At 35.9% G+C, this 22,173-nt stretch overlaps 1 protein-coding gene across 3 annotated transcripts in view; it reads left to right on the top strand.

Annotated features, from left to right (window-relative positions):
• SLC26A4 (solute carrier family 26 member 4) overlaps positions 1-21,862 on the top strand; it is a 60,635-nt gene extending 38,773 nt beyond the window's left edge. For 2 of the 3 annotated variants that reach the window (XM_074193930.1, XM_074193929.1), the window contains exons 11-21: positions 630-707; positions 834-929; positions 1,507-1,613; positions 4,159-4,228; positions 5,246-5,338; positions 7,584-7,679; positions 9,767-9,997; positions 13,249-13,303; positions 16,670-16,815; positions 18,131-18,214; positions 19,289-21,862. In XM_074193930.1, coding sequence (XP_074050031.1) covers positions 630-707; positions 834-929; positions 1,507-1,613; positions 4,159-4,228; positions 5,246-5,338; positions 7,584-7,679; positions 9,767-9,997; positions 13,249-13,303; positions 16,670-16,815; positions 18,131-18,214; positions 19,289-19,312 — 1,080 coding nt within the window. In that variant the 3' untranslated portion in view covers positions 19,313-21,862. Of the gene's footprint in view, positions 1-629; positions 708-833; positions 930-1,506; positions 1,614-4,158; positions 4,229-5,245; positions 5,339-7,583; positions 7,680-9,766; positions 9,998-13,248; positions 14,167-16,669; positions 16,816-18,130; positions 18,215-19,288 lie in introns of those variants that run through there. The other variant, XM_074193931.1, reaches the window with a different exon arrangement.
• Positions 21,863-22,173: the final 311 nt, after the last annotated feature.

Here is a 22,173-nt window from a genome sequence, read left to right as displayed (position 1 = left end):
TTTTATAATCTTATTTTTTCAATTAGCTTCATCTAATATTTACTAAGTTCCTATATTGATCAAGTTCTCATACCAGACACGTAAGAGACAGAGTAAAACTATATCTGTCCTTAAGTCATTTGAAGTCTGCAATAAACATATGATCTGCTGTAAAATACTTCCAACTTTATTTGCCAAGAACATTAATAATCTTTTGTCCATTTAGGAATTTAGAGCAAGTACCTTAAAAGTTCTGATTAAGAGGTTATTGGAAACAGAATAATAGACTCTGAATCTATCCTGTAGGATATCTAAGAAAACTAGGCTCTCTCCCAATATGAATCTGACTTGACCTTGCCATTTCTGTTTCTCTAGTTACTATAGCTTCTCCACCCAAGTGCCATACTTGTTTCTCTCCTCCTTCTGTGTTTTATGTATAATAGCGACAAAATAATTTCTCCTCTAATAATATTGGGATGTGGGGGGGGGGAGGGAAGAGCAAAGAAAAGAAAACATTCAGAGTTTATAAAATAGCTTCCTTGTTGAGAAAGATGCCCAGAAATTATCTCCCAAGGCTATTGTCTGTAGTGATTTTGTAAAATAAGTAGAAAAAGCAAACCACATATATTCATGTCAACACTCTTCTTCAGGTGGCTGGCATCATCTCAGCCCTGATTGTACTGATTGCAATTGTGGCTTTGGGGAAGCTTCTAGAACCTTTACAAAAGGTAAGACTCTGCTTTTTGGCATATTGGTTGCACAATTTTCCTGTCACTGCAACAAGAGATTTAAAAATCATCTCAGGGAAAAATCATTTTGGTGAATAACATGGCCTTCCCTGTCTCTCTTGGCAGTCTGTCTTGGCAGCTGTTGTCATTGCCAACCTGAAAGGAATGTTTATGCAAGTATGTGATGTTCCTCGTCTGTGGAGGCAGAATAAGATTGATGCAGTAAGTCCCAGGTTACTCATTTCCTCTGAAACCAGTTTTGGGTCTGAGTATCCCCTCCCTACTAAGTTGTACCTTTTACCTGGAAAGCCCATTACTCAAGTCAAAAATAGCTAGGTTAAATCAAATGTCTCATGCATACTGTATTTTTATGATTTTCCCTGAGTACATATTAAATTGAACTCCCTGGGGAAAATAGTTCCATTGGGAGCCTTATATAAGACATAGAAATGCTGAGCCCTAAGCAGCCATAAATCTGACACCAGGAGGTCAAAACTGGTTACAACTCCCGAAATGACCTCAGTTTCTATAAGAATGATTTTAAAGGGGGAACAGCTGAATTCTTTTAAGTTATGCTGTAATTCAAACAGTGGTTGGGAATGCTTCCTTTGAAGGGCCACTTCCCAGTTCATGCAAATAATTTAAAAGGAAGAGAATAATCAGGGCAAGATTGGCAGTAATGGGGTGGAGTTGTTCATACAGTTCTGGAATTGATTTTGTTATTTTCTCTCTCACAGCCGGGATTCATTTTCCCTTTAATGACTGGTTATGACATCTCTGCTTTCTTGTGTTCCCCTAGGTCATCTGGGTATTTACCTGCATAGCATCCATCATCCTGGGTCTTGACCTAGGACTGCTTGCTGGCCTTCTGTTTGGATTACTGACAGTGGTCTTGAGAGTTCAGTTGTGAGTAACATGAGAGAGAGAGAGAGAGAGAGGTTTTTTTTATGAACCTCACAATGATGTTTTGATAAGTACTGGAGAAATCACTTTGCATTAAGTTCTGAGCACCCAGGAAACTAGAGAACATTTCATGTGGCAAAAGATAGGAGATGTAGTTTGTGGTTTCTTTTTTTTGGCATGTTCCTAGCTATACAATGGAGAGCAGCAGGATTTTGAAGAAAGGTTAGGGCCATAGGTTGAAAGAGGACATAAAAATTATGCCAAATCTGTTACACCAAATTCACTGTCAGTACAAGTGGTGTGTTTACGTAAAGTTCATATACTTGGAGAGAGTTCAGAAGAGAGTATCATTGAAGGTGAGGATAATGGAAAATAAAACCTGTTGAGGAAAAAGGCAAAGGACCTGGGGCTTATTTCTTTCCTTTGGTTTCAAGAAAGTGTTAATTGTATGCTCTCCTGTGCTTAAAGTGGAGATGAACCTTCTTATTTCTTTGCATCAAATTCTCAAATAAAAACAGGCTCCCCATTCAAGCCATGTTGACCTCTCCTGATTTCCCCCACATTATCTTGTTGGCCAAGGCTGTTGTGGGATGTCATTGGCCCAGCACCAGCCTCTTCCATCTGTCCAGGCCTGCTGTGCATCCTCTACCTAAAATTCCAATGCCTTCCCTAAGCACAGTATGTTTACTCTTGTACTGAATTAAATGATTGTTTAGGGACTTCAAAGGGCCCGTGGGCCTCCAAGGTCATCATTTAATTTGCTATTGAGGGTATCTTAGAGACCGACCTAGGAAGAATCTAGCTTTAGGATTCTAGACCTCCGTAATTTTCCTTGATTTTTCCTTGATTTTATTTTTTTTCTTGGTAATTAAATTTGATCAAGGACTTCAAGCTAAGAGATTGCTACTATGGGAAAAAAAGTGAATTAAAAGAGAAACTTGGGGTCCATGGTTGCTGCAGTTCTCAATCTGGGCTTTTAGCCAGTAAGGAGAAGTACCTTTCTTTGACATGGGATTTAATTTCCACTAATTATAATGCTTATCCACTGATTGTTGAAACCATTGTTGAAAGAATCCAAAACAAAATCCTCTTTCTTTAGGAATTACATTTCCTATCTACTTGTCACACATGACCAATCTTGGAATTCATCTGATAGTGAAAGGGTCAGAAGATCCATAGTCCAGTCGATAGAAAGACTAGAAGTAGAAGATTTGGAAATCTGTTTATAGCTCTCCTAAACATCCTCCCTCAAGCAAGCAAGAACATAGATAAATCTGCATAACAGAAATATAAAAAGAATAGGTACAAAGTTGTTAAGTACAAGATAGGTGTGAGAGAGGACATTAGTACTTGAAAGAATGAGTACATTTCAGTAGGTGTGATGCTTAAGGATAACTGATTAAAAAAGGCAATTATTTTTAGCTCAAGGAAATGATCAGACATCATTATTATCACTAACAACAATAAATCTTTATTGAGTATCAACCAAGTGAAAGGTATTGTGCTAAGTACTAAGGAAACAAGACCATTTACTAGCTAGCCTACCTTCAGCAATTCTCTTTACCTGATTATCAGTAAACAGAGGGCTTGGACTAGATAATGTTTAGGGTCACTTTATGTTTATGATAAGTCTTCATTTTGGGGACTGCATGAGGAAGAGGACAGCGTCACTTCCTTTAGAGAGTTTATAAACACTTTGAGGAGGCAATCATGTCACGGGGAAAAGATTCTGGAATCTGAGTCAGAGAAAGTAGCAAAGTGCATTGGAAAGAGTTTTGTCACTTACCATCTGTGTGATTTTGGCTAAATGACTTAACCTTTCTAGGCTCAAGTTCTTCATTCAATAAAATGAAGGGTTTGTACTAAATGACCAGTAAATATCTTTTGAGTTTTAAATATATTACTCTAGAAATCTTAAAAAAAAAAAAGACTAGTCTATACTTCAAAGGATAGACACAATCCATTTCTAGCCCCATCCTCAAAGCCCTTATGTTAGACTTGAAGTAAGGAAAGTCCTTTCTCAAACACCATTTAGTTGTTTATGAAGTTACTTAACTTCCCTAGGTACCAATTGCCTCATCTGTAAAATAAGGTGGTTGGGCTGGATGACCTCTAAGGCCACTTCTATTTATTTCTAAATTCATGATCCTTCTTACCTTCCTATGGTTTGCCAGATCATGCTCTTTAATGGAAGCAGCTTTAAGAACTCCTGGCTTCCAGGCTCACTGCCATGAGGTGTCAGAAGTTGACTTTACTGGTGATTTTGAAGTATGTACAACAGCATAACAAAAGGGAATCCATTCTTTCTCTTAGTCACAAAAAGCTAAGATGTCATACCTCCTCTGCTTTAAACTTTCATTCCAGATATTTGCTTCAGAATTAAAGATAAGGAAAAACTTCAACCTCAGCAATAATGTTTGAATGTTAAATAAAAGAAAAATCAACTCTTTAGCTCATTTAGCCTGGTATATAAGGAATAGTTAATAGATGTTTCATCCCAGAATTTACCTATCACAAAGCACCCTGACCATAGTTTTCTTTTCCTTAGTCCCTCATGGAATGACCTTGGAAATGTCCCTGGCACAGACCTCTATAAAAGCACCAAGGATTACAAGAATGTAAGTCCCTCTGTATGACCTTCTCTGTCATGTTCTATGTTTGGATTTGTGGGATGAATACTTTTAGGGGCTGCTTATTCTCATCATGAACTTCAAGGTAACTTCTACCTGATGAATAACTTTAACTCCTAGCTTATCCCAACAGGCATTCTTAGAAATTTTTAAAAGAGGATATCCAGGGTACCTTTGGTTTTAAAGAGGTTGTTTGATTTGAAGATCATATGGTCTAATTAGGCAAAGAATTGAGGTAGAAGTCAGGAAACCCAAGATTTTTTGTTTTGTTTTTTTTTTAGTTTTTTGCTAGGCAATGGGGTTAAGTGGCTTGCCCAAGGCCACACAGCTAGAAACCCGTTTTAGTATCAGTTCTGCCATTTATTGTCTAATTGAGTGATCTTGACACAATCAGTTGCGTCTCCATGGGCAAAATGTATAAAAGTTGTAAAGAAGCCAAACTAGTCTTGATATTATGAAAAGTTTCTCAACTAGAACTATCCAAAAGTAGAATAGGCTGCCTCAAGCTATAGTAACTTGTGCTTTGGAAATCTTCAAATAGAAGTTAGAAGGGGACTCTTTGGCTTTGGAATCAATTAGATGACTATTAAGTCTTCTAGCTCTTCAGTTTTATGATTGTCTCTTGATCTGTAAAATTAGAGGATTTCTGCTAGGATTTCTAAAGTCCTCTATATGTTCCTGAGATTCTGTTTCTAAAAATATTGTTTTTGAATCTTTAATTTATGATATTGTAACCCATGATAAGTGAAAGACGCCTATAGTGTCACTAGGACTTAGTTTCTTCATCTCTCCAATGAAGTCATAATATTTATTTCTGCTTAATTTTTTAAAAAAAGTTATATTGCAGACTAGTCAAAACACAAGATTGAAAACAATACAAAGAAATGAAACTCTTAGTTGCACAATACTTGTGAAGGTTTTCTCTTGGAAGTCCCTGAGGCTTTTAAAATTAAATGCAAGAAGCTTGAAATTAATTGTAGAAATACTTTACTTTCCAAACTGTAGGTTGATGAACCCGAAGGAGTGAAGATTGTGAGCTTTTATAGTCCTATTTTTTATGGCAATATTGATGGATTTAAAAAATGTCTCAAATCCACAGTAAGTAGTGTGCCATTGGAAATTTATTTAACTTTCTTTGATTATTCCTTTATCAAACGTTTAATTAGGATATGCTTTATTCATGACATTGTAGTATAAAGGTTAAAAAGTGTAACAATATAGTTCCCAATCTCAACATCAGTTGGTTGAGGAAGCAAGAAGTACAGATAATGAAAAATTAAATAATCTCAAAGTTAAATAGTACAAGAAATCTTGTCCTTTTGAATCTGCTCCCTCTGTAATTTGCACCCTGTCCTTTATCCATTGGTTTCTTCCCTTTTTTCTTTAAACACCCTCATATCTCTTCCACTTTAAAATTTTTTTTCACTTGGTCCTATTATCCTCTCAAGACAATCCTTTTCTATTCTTTTTCTCAGACTAAATCTTAGAAAAAGTTACCAGAATTCTTCATTTCTACTTTCTCACATCTCTTGTATTCTGGTTTCCATTCCTGCCTCCTTGTAAAACTGGTCTCTTGCAAAAAAAAAAAACAACTTAAAAAATAAAAATAAAAACTGGTCTCTTCAAGGTCACCTAATAGTCTCTTTATAGCTAAACCTAATGACCTTTTTTTCAGGTCTCATAGTCCTTAACTTCTGTAGCATGATAGCTTATTTCTGGATCCTTTCTGGGGTTTTTTTTTTTTGATACTGCTTGTTAGGGTTTTCTTCTTACCTTTTGAAGCATCTATTTGTAGACTTTTTCAGAATCATCATCCATATCATGCCCCCTAGAAATATATATCCTAGACTTTCTTTTTTTTCTATTCAACAATGACTCCTTTTGATCTTTAAAGCTCCCATAAGTCAACTATAATCTTTTTTAAAAAAAATTTAATATTTTCCCCGAATTACATGTAAAAACAATTTTGACATTCTTTTTTTTCAAATTCTGAGTTCCAAGTTCTCTTCTGCCTTCCTCTCCTTTCCTCATTTAGAAGGAAAGAAATTTGACATAGGTTATGATATATATACACACACATACATATATACATGCAGAATACACTTCCATATAAGTCATTCTGTGAAAGAAAACACAGACAAAAAAATCCAAAGAAAAATATCTTCAATCTGCATTCAGGCTCTATCAATTCCTTCTCTGGAAATGAACAGCACCTTTCATTATAAATCCTTAAAAATTGACTTGGACCACTGTACTGCTGAGAATAGCTAAGTTATTCACAGTAGATCTTCATACAATATTGCTGTTACTATATCCAATGTTCTCCTGGTTTTGCTCATTTCACTTTGCATTAGGTTATATAAGTCTTTTGAGGTTTTTATGAAAACATCCTACTTGTCATTTCTCATTGCATAATAGTATTCTATCATATTTTAAACAATTTGTTCAACTATAATCTCAATGCAGATGATTCCCAAATACTCAGCCCACCTCTTCTAAGCTCTAGATTCTTGTCATCTGGATGCCCTAGAATTATCTTGAATATAAAACTGAGATCAGGTGTCATTTTGTTACTTATATCTCCATGTCTCCTGAATCCACCCCCTTCTCTCCACACACACACACACACACACACACACACACACACACACACAGTTATTCTAGTTTAGGTCATTATTCTATCTCACCTAGTCTGTTGCAATGATTTCCTAAATGACTTCCCTTCAACTAACCCTTTCCCTCTTCAATTCATTCACCCCAACCTCAAGTTGATATTCTTAAAAAAAAATAGATCTGATCACATTTCTCCCTTACTCATGAAGCTTCTTTGAGTCCTTATTGTCCCTTGGACAAATGCAAACCCATCTGCTTGGCATTTAAAGTCCTTCACAATCTGGTTTCAGTTGATTTCTTCAGTCTGATTACACATGACTCCCCCTCAGATACTCTGTGGTCTACTCAAACTGGATTACTCATTGTATATACCATCCAATCTCCCACCCCTGCTCCTTTGAACAGGCTGTTCCTCCCTACAGCTCCCCATTAACCCCATCCTTGAAATGATCTCTTTTCTCACTTCTGCCTCCTGAAACCTTCTTCAACACTCTCAAGTGCCTACTTCTAGAAGAGATCTTTTGATTCCCCCAGTTGTTAGTCTTCCAATCACTCTATATTTATTTTTATATCTTTAACTTACTTATCTGTGTACATAGTGCATTTTCTCCACTCCCAGTGGGATGTAATTTCCTTAAAAGAAGCTTAGCTTGGAATATAAAATGCTTGTTGAATTGAATTAATAAAAATGGTGACCCAGATGTTTTAAGTAACCTACTTCTTTTCAAAGGTCGGATTTGATGCAGTTCGAGTTTATAATAAGAGGCTCAAAGCCCTGAGGAAGATACAGAAACTTATCAAAAAGGGACAGCTACGAGCCACAAAGGTGAAGATGCATTTTAATTTTTTCTCTCCATTTTGCTTTTATGAAAGTGTGCTGAATGTCTAAAATTAAAATCTAACCATTTTGGCACCCTGATGCTTATAATCACAGGACAGATGAGCATGCAGAACATCTGGGCTGAGTCTTTTTAGGTTTTGAAAGAAGACAGAGTACTTCCTTAGGAATTCAGGCTAAAATCTTTCATCATAAAAAAAAGAGTATACATCTCATTCATTTTTAAACTTTATTGTTAATGGAAGGGATACAAAGATGGAAAAATAAATCCATCTCAGCATCAGAAACTCACTCACTCACATTGTGGTATACACTGGTACAATGAATAGAGCACAGGCTTTGAAATCAGGAGACTAAGGTTTTTCACCAGGGCCTGTTACAAACTGGTTGCATGACATTGGGCAAATGATTTTATCTCTGAGAATCTTACCTTAAAAAAATGATGGGGTTGGACTAGGTAATCGCAGATCCCTTCTAGCTCTAACAGTCCTTGATTCTAAGATGTTGGTAAACTTTCATGATCATTCATTTCTATGCTGATCATCAATGATGTCTCTGTTGGTGAAGTCTGGTGTGTGATCTTCTTCTAAATCTAGAATTGTATGTCCCTAGGCTCTTTTTCTTTCTGCAAAGAGTCTGGATTTAGGTGATCCTTAGTTCAACTTTCTATTTTTTTTGCAAGGCAAATGGGGTCAAATGGCTTGCCCAAGGCCACACAGCTAGGTAATTATTAAGTGTCTGGGATTTGAACCCAGGTACTCCTGACTCCAGGGCCTGTGCTTTATCCACTGCGCCACCTAGGCACCCCTCTATTTTCGATTTTTAAAATTTATTTCATTCTATTTTCCATGTTCTCCCAAAGAAGAACACAGGCCTATTTAATGAAATAAATTAACTGAGAGCTCTTCTCTTTCAATACATTACCTGGAATCATAGAATCTTAGAGCTAGATAGGACATTAGATACAATCTCTTCAAATGTACTTATATTAAATTGAAGAAATTGAAAAATCTTAAGAGTCTTGCCCAAGGTCATCCAGCTAATCAGGACAGAATTGAGATTAAAATTCAGGTCTCTTGCCTCCTCAAGGAAAGCTTTTTCCACCATACCATATATCTACATAACAATAATCTCTCTTATGATGCTTCAACTTTATGGAATGAAAGAAGAAAAGGAAAGTAGTAGAATACATAAAGGATTGGGCTTGGACTCAGAGAGATGTGATTTCAAATGCTGCCTTTGGCAGTTTACTATGTGACTCTAGGCAAGGTCAGGTTTTTATTTGTAAGATGGGAATAATGAATGAATGAACCACAAGTACTTATTAAGAAGCATTCAGAGAACAAATAAAAGTAAAACAGTCCCTATACATGAGAAACTCACTTTCTAATGAAGGAGATGTGCATAGAAGGTTCAGCTACAAGCCAGATGGAAAGGTAATATAGTCCTCAGAGGGGTTGGCAAAGTGGTTGATAATGTATCATTTAAAAAATCATTTCTACTGATAAAATCAAATTCATTTCTGATGTAGAACTATTTGACAAGATTTTGGTGGTGAGAATTTTCTTTTCTAGATCTTCAGTGGCTATGGCTGCTGAAGAAGTAAGGGCTCCAGAACCTATCCCAGGGGTTGTTTACTCTGTTTACTCAGAAGATGGCTGGGCTAAAAGTGGGACTGATGGTCTGGGAGGGTACTACCTGTTGGAAGTGACAAGGAAGGTAGGTTCCCTCTCCAAAGTGATTGTTCCCTTCAGTGATGGCTTGGGGTCCAGGCTGGAAGGTGAGACCCATTGCCTGGAAGTACTGCTATTACCAAGACTCCCGAGTTCATTGGGTCTTGAGATATCTGTCTTCTATTGGGTTCTTATATGAAGGTAGTGATTGAGGTCCTGACAGTAGTTTGACTTACTTAGTAAATGGCACTTAAGAGGAGCAAATCAGATTATGTATGTAATATATTTTGCTTTTGCTTTAAGTGTTATTACCATTACTGTTATATTAAATTTATTTGGACTAAACTTTGGAAATAAACTAATTTCAGATGTAATGTTCTTGGAATTGTCTTATTGGTTTAGAATGGCATTGTCAGTGATGCCTGTGCCACTAATCAAGGTTTTGAGCCTGATGAAGATCCTGAAGACCCTGAAGACATGAATATCCCAACTAAGGAAGTAGAGATCCGAGTAGATTGGAATTCAGAGCTTCCTGTCAAAGTGAATGTTCCCAAAGTTCCCATTCACAGCCTGATTCTTGATTTTGGAGCAGTGTCATTCTTGGATATTGTTGCAGTGAAATCACTACGGATGGTATAATTTTCTTTTATTTTTGTACAAGAAATCCTAGCTACTGGCTTGCATACGATTTCCAGCTAATTCGTTAATGTCTTTGATTGCCTTGAACCCTGGGAAGATAAAATGGGACAGGGTTAGCCTAGAGATTCTATTTATTTTCTGTGTATAGGATGTGGAGCTTAGGGAATCTGTGATAGAGTATAAAGAATCCTGCCCTTGGAATGTTAAAACCTGGGTCCATAGCCCAGTCCTGCAATCTGCTTAGCTGAATGGGCCAATCATTTGACCTCTCTACCTCAGTTTCCTCATTTGTAAAATGACCATTTACAAGGACTAGATTGTCTCAGGTTCTAAAGTTCTGTAAGACAAAGCTTTTGCTGCCAACAGGACTATTTTTTATAATGGAGAATGGCAGGGTGAAGGTTGTCAGTGCTAGGATTTAGAAGATCAGATAATAATGAAGAACAGTTAGTAATCAGAACAATTAGATATCAAAACAAGTAATAAATCAGGAATCTAGAAAGTCAAGGAGTGAGTTGAAGAGTATGCAAATAGTTATCAAAGGTCAGGAATAGACAGAAGATCAGAAATCCAGGTAGGGAGGCCACAGATTAGGAGATAAACAAGCATCAGATTTTATGATGGGCAGAAGGTCCAAAATCCAGGTAGACAGATAACTTGGGTCAAAGCTCAGGTAATCAAAGTATAGTAATAGAAACACTGGTGTGAGGGGAGCTTATTAAGCATTTTCAACGCCTAGGTGTTAAGGATACAAGGACAAAAAAAAAGTTGTCCCTGCCCTTAAGGAATATCACAGTTCTATAGATAAGTAAAAACAAGGTAATTTAATAAGAGATGGGAGGAACAACTAGGAGAATTAGGGAAGTCTTCCTATAGGAAGTGGAATTTGAGTCTTGATGGGAAGCAAAGGATTCTAAGAGGTAGAGGTGAAGAAATAGATGCCAGAGGGCATAGTGGATAGAGTACTGGTCCTAGCTGGAAGCTAGCTTCAGACACTTTCTAGTTGTGTGACCCCAGGCAAGTCATTTAGTCTCTATTGCCTCAAAAAAAAAAAGGTGGTGGTGGGGGACACAATGCCAAAGATGAAATAACAAACAGGTCAGTTTAACTAGAAATGCAGACTGCATGAAGGGGAGAAATGGAAAATTCTAGAAAGGTATGGAACTTTGCCAGAAAGGATTTAAAATGCTAAGCTGGGAGTTTGTAGTTTATATTAGGAGCAATAAGGAGCCACAAAAATTTCTTGAATGGGAGAGTGACATGGTCAGATCTTTGCTTTAAGAAGGTTATTTTAGCAGCCATGTGGAAGGTGGATTGAAGAGGGGGAAGATTTTATGGAACTGAGAAAAAAAGAAAACATTTTATACTAAAATAATTTTTTTCCAGTACATTTCTACCTAACCATGAGTCAACTATAGGAAGGTTTTGACTATTAGTTTATTAAACACACACACACACACACAGAGACACATTCACATACAGTCAGTGTTAGTTACCCTTTCAAATGAAAGGGAATAAAAAAGTAAATTTTTGTTTTTCATAGACAGTATTACTTATAATCAGAGTTTGTTTTTTGTAGGAAATAACTCATACCTGCCAGGAAGAGTCAATTATTAAAGTTTTAGGGTTTAAATCTTAGAAATTGGCATGTGCTACAAATTAGGGCTTGGATAATTATTTTGCTGATGGTCCAAACTTAAGAAAATGATGGAGAAAATTTTAATAATGGAAATAAAATTTTTTAAAAGATTCATTTTAAAAATGAGCTGTTGATCATTTAGCAGTATTGCCCTTATTTATTATATATATATAAATATAATAAATAAGTATATGCCCTTATTTTTATCAAACACCATAGATAAATGTTCTGAAAAATGAAAATTTTGTATATATACAAACATACATTTGCCTACATCAAGAAAAAACACTCACTTTAACAGAACTGTAAGCTAAATCCTCTCTTCTCCCATTAGTGTGAGTTACATAAAGAAAATAGATTATCCCTCAGTATGGAACTCATTCCAATAGGTATGGCACTGTCTATTCATTTAAAGTCCCATTGCCTGTGCAGATGCCTTTCATTTGCAAACTTATTGGAATCACCAAATTTCAGAGCTGAAGTGGACTTCAGTGAAATCCAGTCTAACTCATATCTCCCATACACCTAATGAAAAAAATTTCTATTACAACATAGCAACAGGATCCCTGAGGCATTCCATTCCACTTTGGGCTAGTTCTGTTGGGAAGTGTTTCACATAATCACTCCTAGTTTTACTTTCTGGATCTAGTCAGCCAGACAACTGGTCTTTATTTAAATGTCTATTATGTGCTAAGTGTTGGGGATATAAAGAAAGGCAAAAAACAATCCTTGCTCTCAGGAGCTCAGAGTCTAATCAGGGATACAACATGCAAACAATTGAGTACAGACAAGGTATTTATACAGGATAAATTGTGGGGGAGGGGGAATCTCAGAGGGAAGGCACTCATAGGAATATTGAGGAGGAATGGAAAAGGCTTTTTGAAGAAGTTGGGATTTTAGTTGTGACTTGGAAGCTAGGGAAATCAGAAGGTGGAGATGGGAAAGATTTCCAGTCTAATTCTCCCATTTCTAGATGACATGTTTTTTGAATACTTAGAGCCAACATAAACTTTTCTCAAGGTTAAACATGCCCAGTTCCTTTAACAATTTCCACATGACATGAATTTGAACCCTGGTTCCCCTTCTATGAAAGCTCTCCATCTTATCAATGTCCAATCTAAAATATGGTGTTCAGGACTGTTCATAACATTCAAGATGTTGCCTGAGCAAGAGGAAGTACAGAGGGAATATCATTTCCCAATTCCAAGAAGTCGTGCTTTTTTTAATTGTCACATTACATTGTTGACTTGCATGGAGCTTGAAGTTCAGCAAGATCCCAAGATCTTTTTCAGAAGAACTGATGTGTGACTGTGTCTCAGTATCTTATATTTGTGATGTATATTTCTTGAACTTTAGTGCAAGATATTACATTTGACCCAGTTTTCTTACCTGTCAAGATCTTTTTGCATCCTCCTTGTCATTCAAGCTTCTCAAACTATCCTTCCTATGTTTGTGTCAACTCAAAGTTCTATTTATTTGAAGAACTTTTTGGAGCTGTGCAGTACATTAGTGTTTGGATGCCCTAGAAATGTGGCTATATTAGATCATTCCCATATGAATCATGTATGAATTTAAATCAATATTATAAGTTCCCATTTCTTTTCAGATTGTAAAAGAGTTCCAAAGAATTGATGTGAATGTGTACTTTGCTTCACTGAAAGGTAAGTGTATGTATGTGTGCAAATACTTATTCACAGAGTTTCCGGCCCCTCCTCATCCCAGCCCCCTGGAATTTGGGGATTTTGTGTATGAGTACCTTTTTGAATGTGAAAATACACAACTTCCTCTTTATTCAGTAGTGCTGGAAATGCATTGAAACCAGTTTTCTGGTGACTGGGTTGCATCACTGAGAAAGTACAAAATGATGAGATGTGAGTAGGGATGGACTTCCTGTTGGATGAAGACTTACCTCAAATGGACATCTTTTCCTCACCTCCCACTCTCTCTGATGAAAAGTTTCTTGGAGAATAAAGAGCATTATCTTGGGAGGGGCACTTTAAAAGATACAGAATTCTCTATCACTTTATCTTCCCCTCCCAACTAATATTTCTCTCTAGTCAACATGTATTTTGTTCTATGTCGAAAACACAGTATTTTTATTCTTTTGTAATAAGTAGAAGACAGGGGCTCAGCTCTCAAGAATCTTATATTTTGTGGAGAAATGATAAACAGGCAGTTCTGCTATAAAGAACATATATGTTCTCCCAAAACACCCCACTATAAAAATTGTACAGTAAGAATCATAGGACCCTTATAAAAACAAATAGTAGCATAGTTTTATATATATATGGGAGGGTTAAGAAATATCTAAATACTAGAATAGTGGCCCCAAAGTGAAGTCAAGATAATGGAATGAGAGGGAATTTTTTTGCTGAGCTTACTGAGCTTACATCTCTATAACAAGAAAATGGTCAGATTGAATTCTGATGGGAGGAAAGTAAAAAAACCATCACAGAAATGTGATGGCTAGCAGTGTAGAGCAGAGAAAAGGGAGCATCTGAGCAAGTTCTGGGGCAGAAAGATCTCAGGGGTGGGGGTGGGGGGGGGTGGGCCGGCAGCTAGGTGAGCATTGGATAGAGCACCGGCCCTGGAGTCAGGAGTACCTGAGTTCAAATCCGACCTTAGACACTTAATAATTACCTAGCTGTGTGGCCTTGAGCAAGCCACTTATAACCCCATTGCCTTGCAAAAAACCTTAAAAAAAAAAAAAGGAAGGAAGATCTCAGGGAAGATCCTTAGAAGCCATCTGGAATCTCTGTTGCCTCTTAGTTTTCTGGGTGCCACATTCAGGGTAAGAAAAAGCAGCTCAAAGGAGCCCAGAGCCTGGCTGATTTCTGAGCACTGAACACATGGGACTCCAAACTCAAGAGCAGAGCTGCGACTCAATTCTAGCCATTAGACCAGCATAAAAGCCTGCAGTGGGATAACCAGGGAAGGAAGGTCCCAGACCAAAGGGGGAACCGGCAGTTCAGTCGCTCTGAATCTGCAGACTCTGCCAGAGGATCAACAGTGACTGCAGTCAGCAAGTCTACTAAAACTCAACCACACACAACCAACAGACTCAAACTTGGGTCAAGAACCTGTAAAGCCCAGATCAGGAGAGCTGTAAACACCCACCTACCACTTTGAGAGTGCTGAAAATTTTCAAGCCCCCAGACTGGATTGACATCAGGACAATGCAAAAAGACAGGGCTTTAAAACCAGACATCCTCCCTTCTCCAGAAGTGAGCAAAGTCCAACACTAACGCGATGCCCCAAATCAAGAAATAGGTAGAACAAACAATTTTTTTTTAAAAAAAGAACCTCACCATCAAAAGTGGCTCTGGCCAAAGGGATGCCCCAGACACTATACATAGCTAGTGTCAGGTTCCATGGCCTCAGGCTGGTCCTCTGCCTGAACCTCAGGCTGGACAAGCAGGTTGGGCAGGCTGCCACAGCGCTGAGCCTCAAGGCAGGAGGCCTGGTGGCAGGGGTGGGGGGGTAGGTGAAGGGGGTAGAAGTGACTCAGACCAGCCCTTCTCTACTCACAGCTCCACAGCATCAGAAGATATTCAGTAAATATGGCCTTTTACCTTGACAAAGACCTGACGTTTGCTTGTGAAAGGGGCATCAGAAGGGTTGCAGCTTGTAAGTTACTATGAAGTGGGGCAGTTTTTTGGTGTTCTCTTACTGTTTCTGGAAGAAGAAATCTTGCAGAAGCAAACTTGAAATAGGAGTTATATATTTTGTCACCAGGGGCATGGCTGATCTGCAAGTTCACCCACATCTGATCAGCTCTAGTACTTGCCCTTTATGTGCCATAATTTCATCAAATGGGGAGAACTAATTGGTCAGGAGTCCTCTGATCAATCCTCCAACCTCACTATACATATATACATACATGAAGCAAACAAAAACTACAAGAAAACCTTATATAACCAAATGCTGAATTTGTATGAAGAACCAATACATGCACATACATACTCACCCACACAAATATACTGAATTATTGAAAATAGTGGAGATATAACGGTAACAGCAAACTGGAAAGGCAAAAGTTTTCTTACAGGAAAGAATGTTTTAAGTCAGGAAAAAAATGTATTAAAATGTCTGTGTGTAAAACCAGGATTGGAATAATGAGGCTTATTAAGGTAATTAGATTAACTTTTACATTAACATGTTGCATATATTAGGAGAATGTAAACTCTTGAAACAGTATATACACCTACTTTGTATTTTGCACATACTTAACTATTAAGGTATTGTGTACCCTCATTAGAATGTAAACTCCTTGAAGGCAAGAATTTTTTTTTGCATTTCCCTGTATCCTCAGAATTTAGTAAGCACATAGTAAACACTTAATGTTTATGATTAATAAAAAAATTTTAATTGGGAGCAGAGAGGTGGTGCAGTGGATTGAATACCAGCCCTGGAGTCAGGAGGACGTGCGTTCAATTTGACCTCAGACACTTAATTACTTAGCAGTGTTGGTTACCTTGGGCAAGTCACTTATCCCCATTGCCCTGCAAAAAAAAATGTTTTAATTGGTGTCTTCTGTCTTTTTTATATCATCACAGTTAGCCCCTGGTATTCTTATAGTCCTCCCCTTCTCAGAAAACCATCCCATATGACAAATATTGTCTTTAGGCAGGAGGAATATAAGCACTCTTCTTGCTCAAGACCTTTTTATTTTTAAATGTGTGACTGATTATTTTAGGGATATCACTAGTCAGTCAACAAATATTTATTAGATGCTCTTAAGCTCTGGGGTTGGGGGGAAAATACCAAAAATGGCAAAAATATGATCCTTGCCCTGAAGGAGCTCAATTTCTAATGAGAAAGTAGATCTTCAAAGAACTATATACATTTAAGCTATATAAACTTTTTTGACTGGTCAGTGTTTGAAAACTATCCTTGCTTCCTTGGGAATACAAATTGAATACATGTGTTGATTTTTGGAGTCAGAGGAAAGATATTAATAGTCTGCTCTGACAATATGGAGCTGTACTCTCATTACTCTTGAATTTTTTTTTATATTTCATTTTAAGATCATGTTATAGCAAAGCTGGAGCAGTGTGGCTTCTATGAAGATAACATTATAAAGGACATGTTCTTCCTGACTGTTCACGATGCTGTGTTATATATACAGAGTCAAGTTCGAACTGAAATTGATCAAGACCCTATCTTGGAAAAGGTAACCATTTAATTTGTGCCTTTCTTTGAAAGAGGTAGAAAGCTTTATAAAAGTCATTTGGTCAAATAAGAAGACATCCATACTTAATATGGTATGTTTAACCTATGTATTTAAAATCAGGACTAAATCTGAACATTAGTCTTATATTGTCTCTTCAAAAGACTGCAGGTGAAACTCAGGTGTGTAAATGGAGTTAAAATATTTTAAATTCTGAAATCCAAAATAGGTTTCCATTCCATAGCTGGGAAGAAACAACAGGATCTGTTCAGATTTGATATTGCACAAAATAAAGGAAGCCCAATGGTTTTTTGAGAGATTCCATTTTTGTGAACCTTCTTACCAAATACACATGGGAAATGAACTCTGAAAAAAATCTCTGGTCTGTTCTGGCCTAGCAGAAGAAGAAAGTTCTATTGAGTAACCTCAGAATTCAGAGTCCTGTTTTTAATTTTTTCACACCTACTGACAGTGATTCTACCTTTACTCAGAATTATATTTAGCATTCCTTGTATCTGATGTCAGGTCATGGTTCTGTTTTTACTTATTTGCATCTTCATTACCCTTCCTGGCATTGTCAGGTTCTCCCAGGTAAATATTGTCATTGACTTCATACCTCTTAGTTTTCCAGTAAGTGTTATTTGAGCATGATTTGGAATGGACCAGAGGACACAGGAGACTGTACCCTATGTCTATATCCAACTACAATGCTTCCCTGAGGTCTTAACCTAAAGCAAACTCCCAGTTATGTATATGACACTAACTCTCCTAGTTTATCCTCATTCTTTTTTTTTAACTTGTATTCTTTTATTTTTTAAATGATATTTTATTTGTCCTAATACATGTTATGAAAGCTTTTCAACATTCATCCATATGCTTATGTATGTTTTTTTAAGTTACATAATTTCCTTCTACTCTCCCTTCCTTAGCCCCTCCCCTTAGTCATTTTTGGTATGAGGAATTAGGATTAAGGGAAAGAAATATATAAAAAGAAATTTTTAAAAAAGTGAATATAGTATTCGTTAGATTCCAAAGAGATTTTTTTTGTTTGTTTTGTTTTTCTTCCTCTGGATGGGGATAACATTGCCCATGGCTGGTCTAATAGGGTTGTACTAGCTCTCTGAAATGCTGAGAGAATCTGCTTCCACCAGGGTTGATCAACTCACAATGTTATTGTTAATGTGTAGAATGTTCTTTATCCTCATTCTTTATGTATTGATTTATAGTTCCTCAGTAATGTCTACAATAACAAAATAAACTAGGTTATTGAATGATAATTATGTTTTTAGTGAGTATTAACTTTATTCTCTTTGTCAAGATTAATCTGATACAAGAATATAAAGATCCTTTTGAATTAATGGACAGAAAGGTGAATGAAGATGGTCTTGATGTCCAGGATGAGGTAAGATTCTTATTTTTTTCAAATAAAATAAATAATTAAATAATAAATAGTAAATAGTAAATAAATAATTGAAAAGCACAGATTATGAATGTCTGATTGGAAAATGACCAAAGAGAAATATGTACAAAGGTATTCCAGGGACTCATTCTGATTCTGCTTGTAACTTCCAGTGATGAATATCTCCCTACTCTGCAAAATAGTTCTTCCATTTTTGAAAGTTAAGACCAAACTCTGCCTCCCTTTAAGGTCCTACCCTTTGGTCCTACTTCTGCCCTCTAGAGTAATCTATGATGTCTTTTCGCTCTTCCATATTAATGCCATATCCCCTAAGTTTTTCTTCTAGGCTTAGCATCAACTTCTATTTATAAAATTAAGTTCAATTATCTTTGTTTTTAAAGAAAACCATGGCTAAAATCATTGAGCTAATTTTGATTTCAGATTCTTATACATAACAGCTTTTTTTTTTGCAAGGCAAATGGGGTTAAGTGGCTTGCCCGAGGCCACACAGCTAGGTAATTATTAAGTGTCTGAGACTAGATTTGAACCCAGGTACTCCTGACTCCAAGGCCGGTGCTTTATCCACTATACCACCTAGCCGCCCCCTACTATGCCACCTAGCCACCCCCATACATAACAGCTTTAATGTGTTTCCAAAACTGACATTGGCAGCAAACTGGGTAAAAAGCCTGATTTTATATATATATATATATATAATTGTATGTGTAAATATATATTTCAATCACATTTTTTATAATCACAGGATAAAACATAGGTTTGCCATTGCTTTAAGGAAACCATTTAAAGTAAAAAGATAATAAATTTGATGTATTACCTGCCTTTTAAGAAAAGTCAGGACAAAGTTCCTATATATCATTTGTTTCCCTATTCTATTTATAATGTGATTAGATTTACAAAAATTCAGTTTGAATTCAACTTTTTAGAAACACACCTATTGTGAGAAAGACACTTCAAAAAGTACACTTGGATAAAGTTTATATAATCTGGAATAAGGAAAAGAAGACATAGATTCCAATGAAATTCAGATGTATCACACAATTTTCTTTGTTTCTGCAGGCAATGCGTAGACTTGCTTCCTGATGGAAGATTACTGAAGTTCTCACCACCATGGACTGTGTGGCAATATTTGCAAACCAATGTTATATTATGCAAGCATTTTCTGTCTTGACTATTTCTTTGAATTTTAAACCTCACTTGTTTTCTATTGTATATTTTAAAAATATTTGCATGTTTTTCTCCTAAGACTTGTCAATAAGCCAGGTGTATAAACAACTTGCTTCTGTTTTGCACAGAATGGTAATGGGGAAAACAGTTCAAGCAAATTCTAAGAGTATATGCTGAAAATACAGTGAAGATTCTTCCATGGAAAGGGGCAGATTTGCTAGCAATATTAAAGGGGGATCCATGTTTATTTCCAATCTGGGATTGTAAATCAGGTAATAATGCATTTGGAATGACTAGGATTAATTTTTTTTTGCTATTCTGAAACTCACAGAAAAGAAAGTATCCATTTTTATCATTATCACTGTAGGTGGGTCCGCCTGAAGTAAAAAAAAAAATAAAGATCACAAATATTTACACTGATTCATCAACCAAGGCAGAAAATGACATGATAGTCTATTCTGGCAATATAATTATAGAAAATCTTCCCTCCCCACTTAAATACAAAGTTAGCATACAATAAAGGAATGATACTATCTGTGAATAGAGGCCTATTCAGAATTTAGAAGCTATAAAATTGTGCTGATGTACTAATGAAAAATGTACTTCTACAGGGAGGTGTATGACAGTTGAGGGAAGGAGAAGTCAATAATGGAATTATGTATCTTTTTAAAGAAGTGATAATATTACTTAATATACAACTAATTAAATAATCATAAATGAAAAAAGAGAAAATATGAATGTTCTAGGATCAGACAGCCTATACCTATATCATGCTTAAAAGGAAATTTTTATGCATGTATCCATATGCATAGTCTGTATATACATATTACATATTTTTTTAAAGTCACTGTTGATTTGAGTTAAATAGTGCAGGCTATTCTAAAATTTAACTTAAAATAATTGTGTGAGCACTTTAAAATTCAAATCTTTTAAAAGAAAAGCTATTATATTAATACATAGATAATTGCAACTAAAAGATTTATGCTTTTATAAGTTTTCTTTAAAAATTCTTGCATTTCATAGAAAAAACTAACTTTTAGTAAATTCTAAACACATAATATATAAAACCAAAAAAATCAGAGAAAAATATTCAACATTAAAAATTATTAAATTGTGGAAAACACTACTTTTTAAGATGCTCTAAAGCATTTTTAAGGGATTTTGATGTAGATAAGTAGGCATATACATCTGTATACACACAACTGAAAAAAATCTAGATTTTTAGTCAATAAACTTTGTTATTATTATCCTTACCTAAGACTTTCTGAGTACCAAGGCATTACTATATTTTATAAGGAATATTTAGAGTACAATGGGATCTGTGAATTTCTTTCATCCTAGAAGTTAAGGAAATTGCACTTAGAGAAAAAAACCCAAACTGCCCAGCCACCAAATTGAGAATGTTTTATTTAAAGGCTGTCTGTATTTGGCATATAATGAATAAAATTCCCATGTTTGGTGGCTGAACTTAAATGTCCAAAAGGCAAAATTTGTCTTTTTGCTGTTGTTGCTTTTCTCTTGAAAAAGAAATAGAAACAATAATCATAGAATTTTAGAACTAGAAATAGACCTTAGAATCATCTAAGAAAGCTAAGGCCTGAATAGGTTAGATGATTTGCCCAGTAGTAAATAGTGCATAGATTTGAACCCAGAACTTCTAATTCTATATTCAATGTCTCTTCACTTAAATTCTTTGTATGCCGGGTCTAAATGGTTAAATGGATGCATCATAAAATCAAGGAGTATTGCTTAAATGCCTCTTGAATGAGCTGAAATATTGTAATATATAAAGTTCTTTCATGTCCTATAGATATACTGGGCCTTTATCTGACTTTAAATTTCTTCTGAATCTTAGGTATAGGTCATACTTGTGTATTTAGGGGGGATTTTTTCTAGCCCTAAATAGCTATCTCTAAAATGTTAATTTTGAGGGGAAATAGTATGCCTCTGTTTAATGAGGGAATATGCAGTTTGTTTTTTATAAGAAGGAAAATACCAAATTCACATATTTTACAGGAAAGGTAAGGCCAGTGTCCATTGGTGAGCATTGCAAACCATAGATTTTCCAAATTTCCAAATTTTTTTTTTTTTAGGTTTTTGCAAGGTAAATGGGGTTAAGTGGCTTGCCCAAGGCCACACAGCTAGGTAATTATTAAGTGTCTGAGACAGGATTTGAACCCAGGTACTCCTGACTCCAGGACCTGTGCTTTTTCCACTGCACCACCTAGCTGCCTCCAAATTTACAAATTTCTAAAAATGCCATTTCCCTATGCATTTTTGTGTACAACAAATATCTCCATAACTATACCTTTACTGAAAGTTTTACTTGAAATTAAAGGCCTATTTTGTTATATTTTAAAATTTTATGGATAAGATTTTGATATTGTAAAGAGATTTAAACAATAAGGAAATCATGTACATACTGAATATTTGCACATATTTTTGTTAATGTAAAGTTACCTTTTAAATGACTGTAATGTGTTCTTTAAAATTATTAAATATAACAGAAAACAAACTTCTTACTTTTCCAGTTTGCCTTTATTGCTACCATACCAGTATTTTTCACATCGCTTTCATACCTACATTCCTATCCGGCTTGTGTGAAATTTCATTTAAAAAAAAGAGGCATTTACTGCCACGATTGTTTTTAAAGCTTGAATTCTGCCTAAATCTGTCTAATGAGTTTGTGTCATTCTTATATTAAGGATAACAATTTGTGGGAAACTGGGTCAGGGCTCATGGAATCCAGGGATGGGCTACCAGGCTACAACTGCATT

Source organism: Macrotis lagotis, chromosome 7 (assembly GCF_037893015.1).
Source record: "Macrotis lagotis isolate mMagLag1 chromosome 7, bilby.v1.9.chrom.fasta, whole genome shotgun sequence".
Lineage (NCBI taxonomy): Eukaryota > Metazoa > Chordata > Mammalia > Peramelemorphia > Peramelidae > Macrotis > Macrotis lagotis.
This window is presented reverse-complemented; position numbering and strand designations above follow the sequence as displayed.